This window comes from Elaeis guineensis, chromosome 15 (genome assembly GCF_000442705.2).
Source record: "Elaeis guineensis isolate ETL-2024a chromosome 15, EG11, whole genome shotgun sequence".
Classification (NCBI taxonomy): domain Eukaryota; kingdom Viridiplantae; phylum Streptophyta; class Magnoliopsida; order Arecales; family Arecaceae; genus Elaeis; species Elaeis guineensis.
Window position 1 is genome coordinate 65,712,212 of NC_026007.2, and position 16,067 is coordinate 65,728,278.

Below are 16,067 nucleotides of genomic sequence, written 5' to 3' on the forward strand. Positions count from 1 at the left end.
ATGATTAAATAAATAAAAAATGTTAGAAGTATAATAATCACTTTAATTTATAATTTTTACTGATTAGTATATTAAATATATATCTCTTATTATATATAATTTTTTACTCTTTATTTATAATATATTTTAGTCCTAATTTTAGATTAAATTTATCTTTTATTTTAACATTAGACAGAGAAGATCATTATAGAGAGCGGTGTTTTTTGTTTATTTATGTGTCTTTTTTATTAAAGGTAATAAGGGAAGAAGGTTGTGACTATGATGGTCATTTTGGAAATGGCTATCCTGTAAATACATTGCAAATCCATGGCAGACACAATAACTCATCAGCAGCTTCTGTTGTTTTGGGTCCCTGAATCCCTGTACTACATCATGTGTACAAAGTCTTTGTACAAACCGCATCATCAGTATCAGATCAGCCCCTAAAATCAACCCATCAATTATCATATCATCATACTATAATCAGTATCATCTCTTCAAAACCCCTAACACCTCCACCCCACATCCCACCTTTCCTTTCTCACAGAGGGCTGAGAAAAAACAAAAGAAAAGAGAGTGTATTTTTTATCATTTCTGAGCCCTTTTTCCCCTTCCTATTATCCCCATTTTCTGCTTGCTATTTCTCTCCCCTGTTCCCCCAAATACTCTCCTCTCTCTTCAATCCACTCCCGCAGTAACCCTCTTTCCTATGCAACAGCGCCTTCCTCCTCCTCCTCTCTTCCTCTGCCCCTCCCCTGCCCACCATTAACAAGGAAGAGCGCCCACCCAAAATCCCTCATTTGCTCCAGAGCAAAGAGACCCATTTCAAGGAGGAAGAGGAGGAGGAGCAGGAAAGCGAAGAAAACCAAAGCCCCGCTTTTCTATCACCAAAACCATCTTCTATCCTTGGTCCATCTATTATTTCCATCAATCTATAATCCATCTCTCTTGGTTGAGATGAGTCCAAGCTATGCTTGCATGTCCTCCATCCTCCTCTGCGCCGAGGACACCAGCAGCATCCTGGGCTTTGATGATGATGAGGAGGAGAGTATCCGGGGGAAGAGGCCAGGCTGGGCCACACAAAAAAGGAACGATTTTTATGGGGATTCCTTGATGGTTTTCCCCCTCCAGTCGGATGAGTGCTTGGCTCGGATGGTGGAGAGAGAACCCAAGCATTTGCCCAGGGGTGACTACGCTGAGAGACTGCGCTCTGGGGCCCTGGACCTGTCCATCAGAAGAGAATCCATCGATTGGATTTGGAAGGTGAGATTTTTAGTCGTTTCTTTCTGTATTTTCAGGGTATTATTCCTTTAATTTCTTTCTTTTTTACCACTATTTTACTGGTTCTTTGATGTTTTTTTAACGTGATTTTAGTTCCAGTATGATCATTTTGATGTAAATAGATCTAAGGTTACTGACATTATGAGTCAACGTGGATGCATTTGATGTTGTTGTTCTAATTGCTCTGTTGGTGTTTTTATTTTTTGCTCCAATCATTCTGTGGCTTGTGTTTTTCGGGGTATCACTGTTCTTGTTGTTTGATTAGTGCACATGGATATGGAGGTGTGGTTGTTTGTGGCTTCAATAGTTTGATGTGATGTGTTACTGCTCAAAGCCCGACCTGATGGGTGGGCGAGCTGGCGAGCAATGCTGTTCTGCTCGGTTAGGTTGGAGGAGTGTGTATGGTGCTGGAGGTGATCAATAACTAGAAAAAGACAATCAGAGGGTCACCGGAACAAGTTTGGTGGGGACTCTTTGATGCTCAAGTGAGACAGAATTTCAAGAGAAAATAGGAGAGATGAAAGAAATGAAAGAATGAGAGTGACTCTCCTCCTCTCGAAACTTTGCCTGACTTAAACATCGGAGAGTCCTCGGCAAGGACATTCCGGCAATCCTCTAATCGTCTTTCTCTCGTTGCAAAACAGCGCCAGAGCGATACATGCTCCTCCAGCCCAACCAACTCGCTTGGAGGTGGTGAAATTTATGTTACCTTCTAGTGTTGCTTTATTTTTCTTTTCTTGCATTTTGATCCCCATTACCTCTTTTGATTGATGGCATTTATGATTTATTGGACAGGTTCATGCCCATTACAGTTTTGGACCTTTGAGTGCCTATTTATCTGTGAATTACTTGGATCGGTTCCTCTCAACCTATGAGCTTCCTGTAAGAACCCTCATAAAGGCCTTGAATCTACTGTTTCTTAGAAATATTACATTCATTCAAGTAGATATAAGCATTGGTATGGCATAAGCGAAACGAATCAATTAACTCGATTCCATTTCCTTATCATTTCTATTTTTAGCAAGGCAAGGCTTGGATGACGCAATTATTGTCGGTGGCATGCTTGTCATTAGCGGCCAAGATGGAGGAAACTGAAGTTCCTCTATTGCTGGATTTGCAGGTGAAGTAGGCATCATTAATTGAATTTTCTGATTCTTGCCTTTAAATATCTTAATTTTCCCTAATTTGTATTATATAGGTTGGGCAGTCAAAATATGTATTCGAGGCTAGGACTATTCAGAGAATGGAGCTTCTGGTTCTGAGCACCCTCAAATGGAAGATGCAAGCTGTGACTCCTTTTTCTTTTATAGATTACTTCCTTCACAAGTTCAATGATGGTAATTCTTCCTCCAAATTATTGATATCCCGATCCACGGAACTTATTTTGAACACAGTTAGAGGTATGTTTCTTGTTCAAAGATATAAAATCTTATCTCTGATAGTTAAAAAAGAAATGTGTAGCTTGTACTTTGTTGCTGAGAGTGTGTAATTGAAATGCAGGGACAGCTTTCTTAGCATTCAGACCTTCGGAAATTGCTGCAGCTGTTGCACTGTCAGTGTTGGGAGAAACCCAAACTGTGGATGTCGAGAAGGGTGTGTCTTGCTGCATCCACATATCAAAGGTATATAGTTCTAGTTATTTTGATTTGTGGCTACAATTTACTTAGACAATGTTCTATTTTTCATATGAATGAGCAGGTTCATGTCGCATTTCACAGACCTTTTAATAATTTGAAGGTTTTGATCTGGTTTGTGGTTGCTGCAGGAGAGAGTGTTGCGATGCTATGAAGTAATTCAGGAGAATGTACTGATGAGAAATAGGCTGCTTAAAAATGCTAGCCCAACGGTTTCTTCAGTGCCATGGAGCCCAATTGCAGTGTTAGACGCTGCATGCCTGAGCTATAAGAGTGATGATATAACTGTTGGGTCACATTCTACATGCCATCATCCTTCTCCAGCTAGCAAGAGGAGGAAAATATGCTCATCTTCAATCCCATGAAGATGGGGGTTTTCTGGGTACTGCTCACCTGTTTTGGGAGGTTTTGGTACCATCAAACAAGTTAGTCTGGTTTGGTTAGTGGGTGCTTTTGTGTGGTCAGAAAGTTACCAACAAAAAAAAAAAAAAAGAATGAAACTTGGCAAAAACAAGGAGGAAAAGAAAACAAAGATCAGATGTTTTGGGTGAGCAGTACTCATCCCTCTAATATGAATGAAGCAGTGAAGCACCCACCAGCAGTTGAATTATCAAAAATGCAGAGGCAGAAAGGAGAACAGAGAAAAGTGGATGCAATGATAGAAAAATGGAGAGAAATGTATGCTTGGGAGAAGATAGAGGCTGCCAAAGATAAACTGAGCGGTGTTTTTGTAGTTTGCTTTTCTTTTTACCATTAGGGAAAAGGTCCCTGTGGGTATGAAAACTGACCACTGAAAGAGAAAATAGACAGGAAAAAGGAGGAAGTGGGTTTTTTTAAGAAAAGCTATTTATCATGAACATTATTTATGTGTTTACTTTTCCTTTTTTCTGTATTTTTGGTGTCTGCCATCCTATTGTTTGACTGCTTGTCTGCTTAGACTTTGTAGTTTGCTTCCTTTATGATATAGGAGTGCTTCTAGTGGGTAGAAATCTTGGTAGACAACATATAAAACCCTCGAGGGGGAGAGAATCTCCATGTTTATAAGGTGAGTGGGGGGATCCTCCCCTTGGAAGTTTCAGTCTCCAATTAAAGTTTCAGATAGTGTTTAAAAAAGGAAGGGAAGAATTATTCCCTACTGGATTGGGTTTTCTTTGGGCAACTCTTTGTTTAGCATTGTTTGTCATATCTAAGCAGGAACATTAAGTATATCCCAAGATCTAATCTATCGCAGGTCATGCCAAATTGTATATATAGTACTCTGGGTGGGTGGAGTTTGTAGTGTTTGTGCATAAAGATTCTTTAATTCAAGCTAAGCTTGTTTTAAAAATTAGAAAGGGAAAGGTATCCCCTGAGATCCACTTCACATAAAAGGTTACCACATTCATATATTCAACATTTGGGGGGTGGCACTATGACTTTGTTATATCTCTCCAGTCAATTGTGTCTAGCACATCACTTTTGTCACATCTTGGTTCAATAGATAATGATGGCATGGAAAGGATGGGCAGCTAAAGAAATGTGCCTCTCCTGTTGAAGGAAAAATATTGAGCCTCATCCTTTTGACAAAGGCTTCATTGAATAATACAAGCTGGTCTATTGTCACAATCTCTTATTATGTTTCACCTTTTGAGGAGGGGAGCAGTATTTGTATAGCATGTCCCAAAGAGGATTTTACTAGGACTGAGCTAAAAGGGAAATGGCTTGACTGCTTTCTTTTGAATGTTATGATTATTAATGTCCTTATTTGCCATGGTCCAGACATACTGTGCCCACTGTTTTTAGATCTATTTCCCAATGTTGCTAACAGTAAAATTGCACTTGAGAAAAGAGGTGGTGATTTTGTTTAAGACATATTAATCCTACCAGTGAGAAGAGTCCCGAGTAATTTGTTCTATCATCTATGGGGTCTGGTTAACTTAGGATTTACTATGTGTAAACTGGCAGTGGGAAGAACTCTGAGATCATCGTGATATGAGATCGCTGTGCACTTGGACTTTGTGATCCAACTCTATTCAAAGGCGAGGAAAAAAATGTAACAAAATGCAGCACCGTGAAGGATTAGGGAGATTCTGAGCTCTGAGTTATAGTGAGGCCTTGTACTAGTTTAAGGGTCTGTTTGGTTGGAATTGATCTGGTATAGAAATATAAATCTTATATTAGATTATTATATTTGGTATGAAAAATTGAAGAGAGAGATGATAACAAAATTGGTATATTTCATATTTATTTTTCAGAGAGGAGGTAAAATAAATACTATGGAGGGTTAATATTTGATAAATTTTTAAATAATAATAATTCATATTTGATAAAAATAACTCCGATACATTTAATAAAGAGAGGTGCAGAATGAGATATTGGTAACAATGAAAATATCAAAAAAGATAAAGCTCAAAAATTGTAATATATATGTAGTCATGAAATTCGTTTTGATGTCTTTTCAAATTTATTCAAAAGTAAGATATAGATGACGTTATACAAAGAGTTATGTGATTGTAGTTATTATATAAAAACTGATTAGAGATGGCAATAATATTTTAGATTAAAAAATTATTTGATGTTGATGGGTATATTTATAAATTTGATCAAATTTTTATATAGGGTTGTCGTAATCTTTTTCAGAGTAATTTTTTAACTAATCAAATATAGTAAAAAATTATTTTTTTTTGTAATTATTTTTTTAGATAAATAATTTTAAAATTTATCAAATTACAGAGTAATTTGACGTACCTCAACTAAACGGATCTCAAGGTATTTAGTAGATCATTGGACAATTATTAGAATGATTCCATCCAAATTTGCCCTTGTTTAAATGTGCTCCATGCACTTTAAAATCTTTCTATTAGATCCATCAACTTAATTTTCACTGTATTTTGACCTTCTATCCACATCTCTAGCTTTAGTGAAAGATTCACGCAACCAGCACAAGATTATTACATGAGTGTTAACACCTGCGAAACTTTCTTAAATACCCAAGTGAAGAGGTAGAATGGGAATTGAGAAGCTTCCAGCCTGCTGGCCCGCCATTGAAACTATTGGTTGGATCAGGTCCACCAGCACAGCGGTGGTCCCTGGTGGACCAGTCCACCCAGAAGCAACACGGACAAAGGAGGACGGAAATTGCAGCGAGGACCGCAGGTCATTCGACAAAATGTTTGAGTCGTGGGCATCTGGGGTTGGTGATGGGAGACTCAGAGGCAGGGCATCTTGGAAAGTGGCAGCACGAGGGAAGTGGGAGTAGGGGGAGAGGGGGTTTGAAATGAATCGGGAGCCTACAAGACTCGAGAGAGAGAGAGAGAACGCGGATGACGTATGTTGCCGTACATGCCTTCATCTCCTTTGAGATTAGTAAATTTGGAGATAATTGAGGAAGGTGACGATGGCATTTTAGTCATTTTAAGACCTCCGTATTGCATGCATCAGGTGCAATTGGACCGCATAAATTCGTCATGCTACTCCTTGTATTACATCGATTCTTGATTGTGCGCTCTCCACCGTGCATATGCTCAGAGATTTATCTTGATTTATTTGTATCGGATGCATGCAATAATTTCTCCATTTTAAGAAGACCGTCAACGACATCACAAGACAAGACAGATGGATGGAAGGGCCAGATTGTAACGAAAAATAGATTTAGGGACTCCGTTGAAAATTTTAAAATGCATGGGATATGCATGCAACGCGAATAAAATTGAGAGGATAAAAAGATAATTATTTTATATTACAAAATAGTGAATAAAAAAAAACTACATATAATTTTGTTGGAGGGATATACCGTCCTGGATATCAAGCATGTTTTTTATGAGATGAATACTGCAGCTAACTGAGTGAGCATACCGGAGAAATTCTTTGGACTAAGATGAGGATCATTTCTGGACAACTCTAAGATATTTTATTTTTTAATTTTTTTAATTATATTTATAAAAAAATTGTTTAAATAAGCCGTCTTATCAAAAAAAAAGAAAAAAAGAAAAAAAAAGAAAGGAGACTAGGTAGGACTTCATGCTGACCCTGTCCATTTGAGCTCTTCTTACTTCCTGTGTTGATTTATAATGCATGGTATACAAATTGAATGTAGACTTATTCCTTGGAATAATGGTAGTATTTTTGTATCAGAACCTCAGAGGTGCTAGGTAGAATCTAATTTTAATTATGTACCTAGTTGCTTACTGGGATCTCACAATAATTATTCAATCTAAAAGTGAACCACAAGGTTCAAAAGTCTGCAGCAAAGTAGTGCTTCCAATGCCCTTGAAAGGTATTACCAAAATACAACTTGATTAAGATGTTCATTTGGACAAGAAAATATATAGTTATGTAGACTGGTACCGAAGGTTATTTTCCAACATACATGTGTATTGCTGTCTTAATCCTAGTACTAAGGGTTCCTAACTATAGATTGAAACCATTTAATTAGCAGCTTAAATATAGCTGGTTGTTAGTTGTTTTCGTAATGTCTAGAAGAGGAGGCAAAATCATCTTAAAGTCTACATCCAGAATCATGTCACTATGACCCTTTTTTTTTTTTTGGGTGGTACAATACTATGATAAAATTATTGACCAAAGGAAGAAAGAAAGTGATGGGACCCCATTTAAGTGGCCAAAATGAGGCCATGTATCCATCAATTTAATTGAATGTGGAAATCAAGTTTTACAGTTGCTATCGTATTGATTTATGGATCTAACCACAGTGTGAGAAAGCGGTAGAAAGAAGTTTACCTTGTTCTTTTTTTATTCAAACGATAGCAAAAAGAAAAATTAAATGAAATATCTTCAGGGGTGAAATTTTTTTATCCCTTGTAAAAAACCTTCTCATCGATCATCTCCCAGATCTATGCAACAAGTCTGTAACTCATCCTCCACATCTGAAGGTCACCAAGGATCTATATAAGTCATCACTTGAGTTTAGCTCAAACTTATATCATAACCTATCTTAGCCAGAATGTTTGAGTGAAATCCCATTCAGATTCCACAAATCAGCATAAGAAGACCCTGTACATACCATTGTTATCATGCTGGGAATAGATCTTCTAACTGATCGAACATGTTAGTAGCCCAACCATGAGCAACAAAGTATGTGGGACAGTAAGTTCATTTTGTGTAACTTCGAATAGTGGATTAAAGCATTGTAAGTATCAAGCATGAATCTTTTAAGAATGCATTAACTAAGAATCAAATCCAGAATCTTCGATGATCGAGCAAAGGAGTGTGACTACCAGATCAAGCCCCAGTTCATAATGTATTCATGGCTCCCATGTGAACAAACTCACGTTCCTTTCTGCCACAAAACTACAACCCACCTAGCAGTGTCCTTTCTCAACAAAAGCACTGGAAGCTGCAACATAAATATACTATTTGTCTTTAAGATATGGGAACAATTTTTTTACTCTCTTGGAATGCTTCAGCACATATTCTGGCAGTTAACTTGGCTAGAAACGTTGCATGGATGGAAAATGTAAAGAGAGGTTGTCTACTAAATGATCCATCAGATTTCACCTCGCTCTGTAGCCTCCGTCGTCACCTTTTGAGCCACACCTGTATGACCACCTTAGCTAGCTACACTTCTGAAGAGAAGTTTCTCCATACCAAACTAGGATACCCTCATCTTATGACCACTTGATCAGGAGTTGTTGGCATCACCAGACCAGGACCACCCCACGAAGACAATGCTAGTTGGTGTTCTGAGCATCCCGTACAATTTGGGCGGTCCGATATGGTCTGATTTCATCAAAAAGACACCAAGAAGATAGCTGTTAAAGGATTGGTTGTCGTGAAACCTGGCACTAAGAACAAGAGACTAGCTAGGGGAGACAAACCAAACATCTATGCGCTGGGGGGAAAGAACAAAGTTATTCTTGTCCAAAGTTTCTGAAGCACAGGGACCAGTTCTAAACGAAGTCTTGGCCATTATCATCATCATCTTAGTCTCGAGAGCATTTGAATTGGATAAGACCTAGTCTCCTAGATCGGAACGGAATAACCCTCTACTCTTCTATGGTTGTAACCACATGAACGTTCGCCCTCTTAAGAATGGAATATCTTTATGGTTGTAATCACATGAGCTTGTACACTATTTATATGCCGGTTAATGCGAATGAAACAAACGATGGAGTTTAGCCATTAATTCCGCTGAACATTATACCATCCATTAACCCACCTGAAGTCCCAACTTCTATGGTAACATGTAAACATCAAACTATGGCTAGAAAGGTATGCATTAGCTAAACTTGTTTTGAGACTCCCTGATCATCGAAGCCAAGAAACTATTAATCGGAAACATTGACATCTGATGCAGAGATCTAGCATGTGTAGTGTGGGCTGAGGATCATCCAGAGAAGCTGATCAAAAGCAACATTTAAATCGTAGCCTTATGATCATGTCAATGATTGTCTGGCTTGTGGACCAGCTTAAATTCCCGTGACTAAGATCGGGAGACCAATATGTTTGAGTCCTAGCCATCTGGCTTGTGGATCTGGTCAGGGACTACAAAATGTCAGATGATACCCATCAAAAAGAACCAGGGACAAAGGGGTGAGAGAAGTGCGATGGTTGTGGAGGCATGTGATATGTACAATAGGTTTCTAATTGAACAAAAAATTGTACTGTACTTAATTTATGTGCACTAGAAATATAAATATATATATATATATATATATATATATATATATATATATATATATATATATATATATATATATATATAGAGAGAGAGAGAGAGAGAGAGAGAGAGAGAGAGAGAGAGAGAGAGAGAGAGAGATAAATGCAAAACATTTGAATAGGAAATACATGTACAACAGAATAATGATAGGTTTTTAAGAGTTTTATTACATCCCTTGTAATTATGTTTATCAATGCTTCGGGCTGGCCTGGCTAGCTTTAAAAATTCTATAGTCAGGCTTTCAGAGAAATTCTTTGTGCACTGCAGGTAGTGTAGAAAATCCAATGTGGAGCACATTATTTTGTCTGATTATCATATAGTCATCACTTTCCAATGCAGATTTAAAGCTTGCAGATCGACTTCTTTATTTAAAAATTTTATATGATAAAAATATCTCTGTCTTTTAAAAAAAATTATGATATCCTGTGGCGTATTATAGCCTAAAATGTCATAATATAGTCTAGGATATCATAATATAAAAGAGACATTTTTATCTAACCACTTTCCAACGCACATTTAATGCCTTCAGATTAAATTTTTTATTTGAAAATTTTGAATGACGAAAATGTCTATATTTTTTAGAAAGAATTATGACATCTGTGCATATTATGACATTCTGCATTATATTATAACATTTTGTGGACAAAAATTATAATTTTCTGAACGTAGGATATCATAATTTTATCAAAGAATAAAAATATTTTCGTTATATAAAATTTTTAAATAAAAAAATTAATATATAAATATTAAATATATATTAAAAAATAATAATTATATAAATTTATTAAAAAAATAATGTACTCTGCATCGGATTTTCTATGCGGCCGTGGCGCACAAAAATTTTGCCTAGGCTGCCAACAAGCCACGTTTGTGCATTAACGGTGGAAGCCCAAAATAGTGCATTCTTGGTTTTTGCTTGGGAACTAGAGAAGGTCAGGCTCATGTGGGGCCCCCAAATGAGCCCTAGATGGGCTTTCTTAGATGTCTATCCAGTGTGGGCTTATTAAATCCGCTTGCTTCAGTACTCTTTGAGGTCTCACCAGCTACCCGGCCTATGCAATGTCTTAGGCCCAATTTGGGCAACTCTGTAATCAAGCAAATGGCCCGGCAATAGGCCCAAACTATATAAGCTTAGAGGAGAAATTCTTGGAGCACTACGGGCAGTATAGAAAATCCGATGTAAAATGTATCATCTCGTCCGATTGGTTCACGTAGTTACCATTTTTCAATATGTATTTAATGCCTGCAGACCAGTTTTTTTGTTTAAAAATTTTATATGATGAGAATACTCTTGTTTTTTGAAAAAAAATTATGACATCCTGTGATATAATATAGCCCAGAATATCATAATATGATCTCGAATATCATAATATGAGAGAAATATTTTTGTTCAATCACTTTTCAACTCGCATTTAATACCTGCAAGTCGGCTTTTTCATTTAAAAATTTTAAATAATAAAAATCTTATTATTCTTTAGAAAAAATTATGACATCCTGTGCATATTATGAATGTATGAGGTCACAATATGGATATGAAATGTCATAATTTTTTCAAAGGATAGGATATTTTCGTCATACAAAATTTTTAAACGAAAAAATCGATATGTAGATATTAAATATGTATTAAAAAATGATGACTATGTAGATCAATTGAATAAAATAATGTACTCTACGTTGGATTTTCTACGATGCCCGCGGTGCACAAAAAATTTTGCAAGCTTAGAGAGGGAGATTTAAGGCCACTTTTCCTAAATTTTCAGCTGGCCCATTCCAGCTTATTGTTAGAGCCCAGCCTAGTCCCTTGCGCTGTTGCGTGGACTCAGGCAGACTGTGGCCAGGATTTGGGCCATTGTAACAACCTAATAACGCACGATAAATAGTTGGTGCTGCCACAACTAATTCTTTTTTTTTCCTTGATAAATCCTGTCACTAAATATATTTAGGGGGTGTTTGGTTGGGGAGAATGGAGATTTGGAATTGGAATCGGAATGTGTGACTCCCATTCCAACTGTTTGGTTGGAAGGAGTCCCATTCCGATTCCGATTCCGAAGTGGAATAGGAATGGGTCAATCTATATAGAACTCAATTCCTACTCTCCTCTATAGATTCAATTTTTCATTCTAATTTCGATTCCGATTTCGATTACGAACTAAATACTTTGAAAGATTTGACTACTTCGATTTTGATTCCAAACCATTCTCATTTCCATTCTTATTTTAATTTCAGTTACGAACCAAACGTCTCCTTAAGTTTTCTCCAAATAAAACAACAACGATGCCATGATTCCATGCGTCGGTGAAATCGCCACTTCATGTGAACTATTTCAATTCAATTTGTTCCACTTCTTACTTGGATGTTGCAACACATGTATTAAGTAGGAAACTATAACAGCAGTAAACAGCAAGGTAGTTGGCAACTCCATTTTCTTTGAGCCGTCCAGGATTCTTCCGCATCAGTATCTTAGGATGGGGTTTTCCCTTGCACTGCCTACAAGAGAGCAGAGAAGCACAAAATCACGAGGTTTGGACAAAGTTTCAGTGTCGACAACCATGTCGAAGAAGCTTAGACATTAACCTTTGCATCTGACATCAGAAATCTCAATCAATCTAAACACACATAAAAATATAAATAAAAAAGATAAGTAAAGAAATTCCATTGCTTCATTTGATCAGTTTGCAAGTCCATGATGCTTGATCAATGTATGATTTCTCTCTGTATTCTGTTATTTCCCTTTCAGTCTGTCTTCAGAACCGAAAGAACTAATAAATGCAGGGACACCCAATTGCACTGCTGAGCCTTGATCACGTTTATGTCTTTTTTTTCTTTTCTTTTCTTTTTTTTCCTTCTAATAGAGAAACATTCTTGTATCATTGAATTAGGCCTCAAATTGCACTCTCAATAGGACACACACACACACAAAGAAAGGCTTGCAGCTAAGAACAAGAAACACCAAGCAATAAAAAACGCATGCAATTATACACCACCCAAACACAAATGGCAAGCTTTATTAGCAGGCCTACTTCTTAAAGTGCAGCCATTTCTTATTACAAGCAGCTTATCACTCTTCTAGCACAAATGAGTACTCTAATCTTTACTCCATCATCGCTACATTTCATTAAGAGATTGAATTCCTCCACCTCCTTGGGCCCTTCCTTGTCTTCTCTACCACCCCCGTTTCTGGAATGTGAGCTCCTATGTCATGAGCTTCAGCACTTGTGATCTTAGTTAGCTTGCTTAGCTTCTTCCACCCAGCGCTCCAAGCTGATGAAGACTGCTTGCCGGACTTTGTCGATGCCATCTTCTCATACTGCCTCTGCAAGTTATCCATATCATTTTGGAGCTCGAGGTACTTAGCTTTCACGCTCTCCATCTCAAACTTTAGCGTGTTGATGTCCTTCTTTGCCGCTGCCCATCCTTCTTGGAAGGATTGAGGGGTCCCCTCAAGGAGCTGCTTCCTAGTGGACATCATGGGCTGCTGGTGGGAATCCCCTGCTTCCTTGAGTGATGAGTTCGCAATTGCGTTGCTTATTTTCAGTTGCTCAGAGAACAGGACTTGGACTACAACCCGAAGTGGAAGGCGCTCGTTCTGTGCGGCATGCATGCAGGCATCGACTGAAAGCTTCTGGCAGTCCATCACACGACAGAGCCGCTTCCGCTCGTGCTCGGTGAGCGTCGGATGTGCCTAATAGAAAGTTTTCAGACATACAAAAGATTGGTTCTTGTTTACATTATGTACAAGTCATCCCAAGAATTTCTCAAGTAACAAGGTGAACTGAATTGAGTTCATGGAGACTATATGATTTCTTTTTTTTTTTTTTTTTTTTTTTTTGAGGTTAGAGTTTCTCATCTTGAGCATATAAAATTAACATTGGAAATGTTTGGAGGTGAGTGTTTACCTTGAGATAAGAATCCACTGCTCTATACAATCCATCATCACAAGTCCTTGCTGAGTCTGGCAAGGCCTCTGCCAAGACTTGAAATTTGGTGAGTGACAGATTCCGGTCCCTCGAAACCTCAGTAAGATAACTATCCAATAGCTTTGCAACTCTTAGCTTAGCACTAAGCACACTCGGCCTCAAGGTCGCATCATATCCATGCTTCTCAGTATGTGGATCCCTTCCTGGACTTGAAGCCTCTGCTTGCTCTTGGACCAAGAAGTGCTCGAGGAGCCTATGAACCAGATCAACATCATACAATGTCTCACTCCTGTTGTAGGAGGGTATCAGAAGGTCTTGCAAAGTGGACTGCTCGAGCTGCATTCCAATTCTTTTCTCCAATTCTGTGACCAGTGCTGGTGCCACCTTCAGCATGTTCGCCAACCTTAGCATTCGAAGAAGAAAGCAGCATGAAACACAGTCCTTCTGAGGTGGAATTATGCTTATAAGGCTCTCGATGACCATTCGCTGCTCTCGAATCTGCGAGCTCGATAAGTCCTCTTTGTTAGCAGACCCTGCAATGATCAAATGTAGTCCTCCCTGGTTCCATGTGTCGTCGCTCCCTTGAGCTCCTTCTCTTGCTAGTCCTGGGAGCCATTTAGAAGCATAGTGCATAATTGCAGCACCGATCAGATCCAACCTCATACCCTTCACTTTGATGGCGGTAACTACTCGCACGAAGTGATCGATCCTAAGTATCGATACATCTTCGAACCACCAGTCCGGTGGGACTGACTGGTTCTTGCCTGGGCTTGATTCTTTGGAGTCACTGTTCCATTTGGGACTGGAAGTCCTGGTTGGCCTCCCAGTGTATGCCCACCGAATGCCCCTTGGGTTTGCACAGGCCTTCCAAGCAATGGACTCGCTGCACCGACGCACAATCTGGAGGTTCTCCGCCCATGGAAAGAGGCTCTCACAGCTCTTCAGCACGACGATCGAGTCCCGCCATGAGGACAGGACTACATAGCTGAGGAAGGCTTCTGTTTTGAATATCAAGTTTCCCTCTTCCAAATCCTCTGTCATTTCCAAGTACTCGGCAGCACTTCGCAGGCCGGAGATGTTGGAGGCAGTCAGGTCAACCGCTAAGCCATAGCAGAACTTGGCCGTCAGTTCAAATGACTCGGGGCCACCAGGGATATCATCCAATTCTACTTCAATCCGTTCCGAGTCCCGCGATGATTCGCATACAATCCGGTTCATCCTTCCACTTCTTGAGAGTAGAGGATACTAGAAATGGGAAATCCACCAGTAAAGTATGAATTAGATTAAAGTACAAGACTAGGAGACATACTTGAGGGAACACAAACTGCAAGGACTAGTAAATACTGAAAAGTACCAACCTTGTGCAGATGGAAGCTGGCATCTCCCACTTTAACTAGCAAATCACTAGGAATATCACTTGAAACATACCTACTCACATTCAAAATGGAAACTTTGTGATTAATCTTGTGGTAATTAAGCAGTGTAAGAGCTTGGCTTAAAGGAATTCAGATGATTTGTCATTTATAATTCAGAGAGGAAAAAAAAAAGAGGTACCAAGACTCATTTCTGCACTCAAAGCCATCAGACTTGACTCCATCATGCCTGTCAGGATGAAGGGAACTGACGCCATGCTCTCTTCCACCACCAAGGTCCTCGCCTTCAGATTCCCACATGCTGGGATTGGTCGAAGGGTGAAAGCTTATAGCAGGATTAGCTGTTTACAATGCCTTGAAGAGCTTTAGAAGGTGCAGGAGAGAGATTGCAGAGAAGACGCAGCTAAATTGAGTTAACAAACTTGCAAGTCATTCTCGAAGATCAAAGATGAAACTTGCAAAGATTTAGATGGCTCAGTTCTGAACAAGAAGATGCATACAAGGGAGAAAAGGAAGGAAGAAAGAAAGAAAGGAGAAAATTGAAGAGCCAAATTCAAAATTTTTCATCCAATTCTGTGAGCAAAGACTACATTGATGGAGAAAAGAAGATTAAAGAGGCAAAACCTGGGGAAGAAGTAATTCACCAAGTGCTAGAATGTGGGTGGACAGTACACAGCCTGAGTAGAAGAAAATAGAAGGAAACATATATGTGGATGCTGGTGAAGGAGTGGAGTGTGATCAAGAAAAAATCACATGGGGTGTTTGAAGTATCTGGATCTGTCCAGTTTCCCACATCTTCCATAATCCTACAGGCTGTTGGGTTATGGGCTACCTCTGATCCCTTTCTCCTTTCTATATATTTTAACTATTTTTCTTTCTACTAAAAGGGGTATAATTGATGTCCTCAGCCCCCTCATCTCCTCTTGAATGTGTGGAAAGCAATAGTTTTCTGTAGCCCTTACTGTTTGTTTCTTCCAGCACAGTTTCATTTTCTTGTGCTTGTATAGGATGGAACTATGCCACCAATAACACTGATTTGCTTTTTTATGATTTTCAGATAACAAGGACATCCTTCTGGAAAGTATTAGAGCAACCTTATCCTTCATCCTTTATCTCAAGTATTTCAATTACTTGGCAACTCAATCATGACCAAGTTTTTGTTCATTTAGGAGAACATATTAGGTGGACCAGATCCACCATGGACCTTAGGTGAAATCATTCTAGGTGG

General features: G+C 38.7%; 2 protein-coding genes across 2 annotated transcripts; one reads left to right on the top strand and one right to left on the bottom strand.

Moving 5' to 3' along the window:
- Positions 1–513: 513 nt before the first annotated feature.
- Positions 514–3,760, top strand: LOC105058485 (cyclin-D3-1). The gene is made up of 6 exons (XM_010941434.4): positions 514–1,242; positions 2,056–2,142; positions 2,282–2,380; positions 2,459–2,660; positions 2,761–2,882; positions 3,026–3,760. Exons 1-6 carry the CDS (start codon positions 937–939, stop codon positions 3,257–3,259), a joined length of 1,050 nt encoding a protein of 349 aa, XP_010939736.1. The 5' UTR covers positions 514–936; the 3' UTR covers positions 3,260–3,760.
- An 8,776-nt stretch (positions 3,761–12,536) lies between these two features.
- Positions 12,537–15,841, bottom strand: LOC105058484 (root phototropism protein 3). Its single transcript, XM_010941433.4, has 5 exons — positions 15,464–15,841; positions 15,021–15,180; positions 14,825–14,894; positions 13,446–14,711; positions 12,537–13,231 (listed from the first exon to the last, which is right to left on the bottom strand). The coding sequence occupies exons 2-5, from the start codon at positions 15,137–15,139 to the stop codon at positions 12,665–12,667; spliced, it is 2,022 nt and encodes a 673-aa protein (XP_010939735.1). The 5' UTR covers positions 15,140–15,180; positions 15,464–15,841; the 3' UTR covers positions 12,537–12,664.
- Between the last annotated feature and the right edge of the window lie 226 nt (positions 15,842–16,067).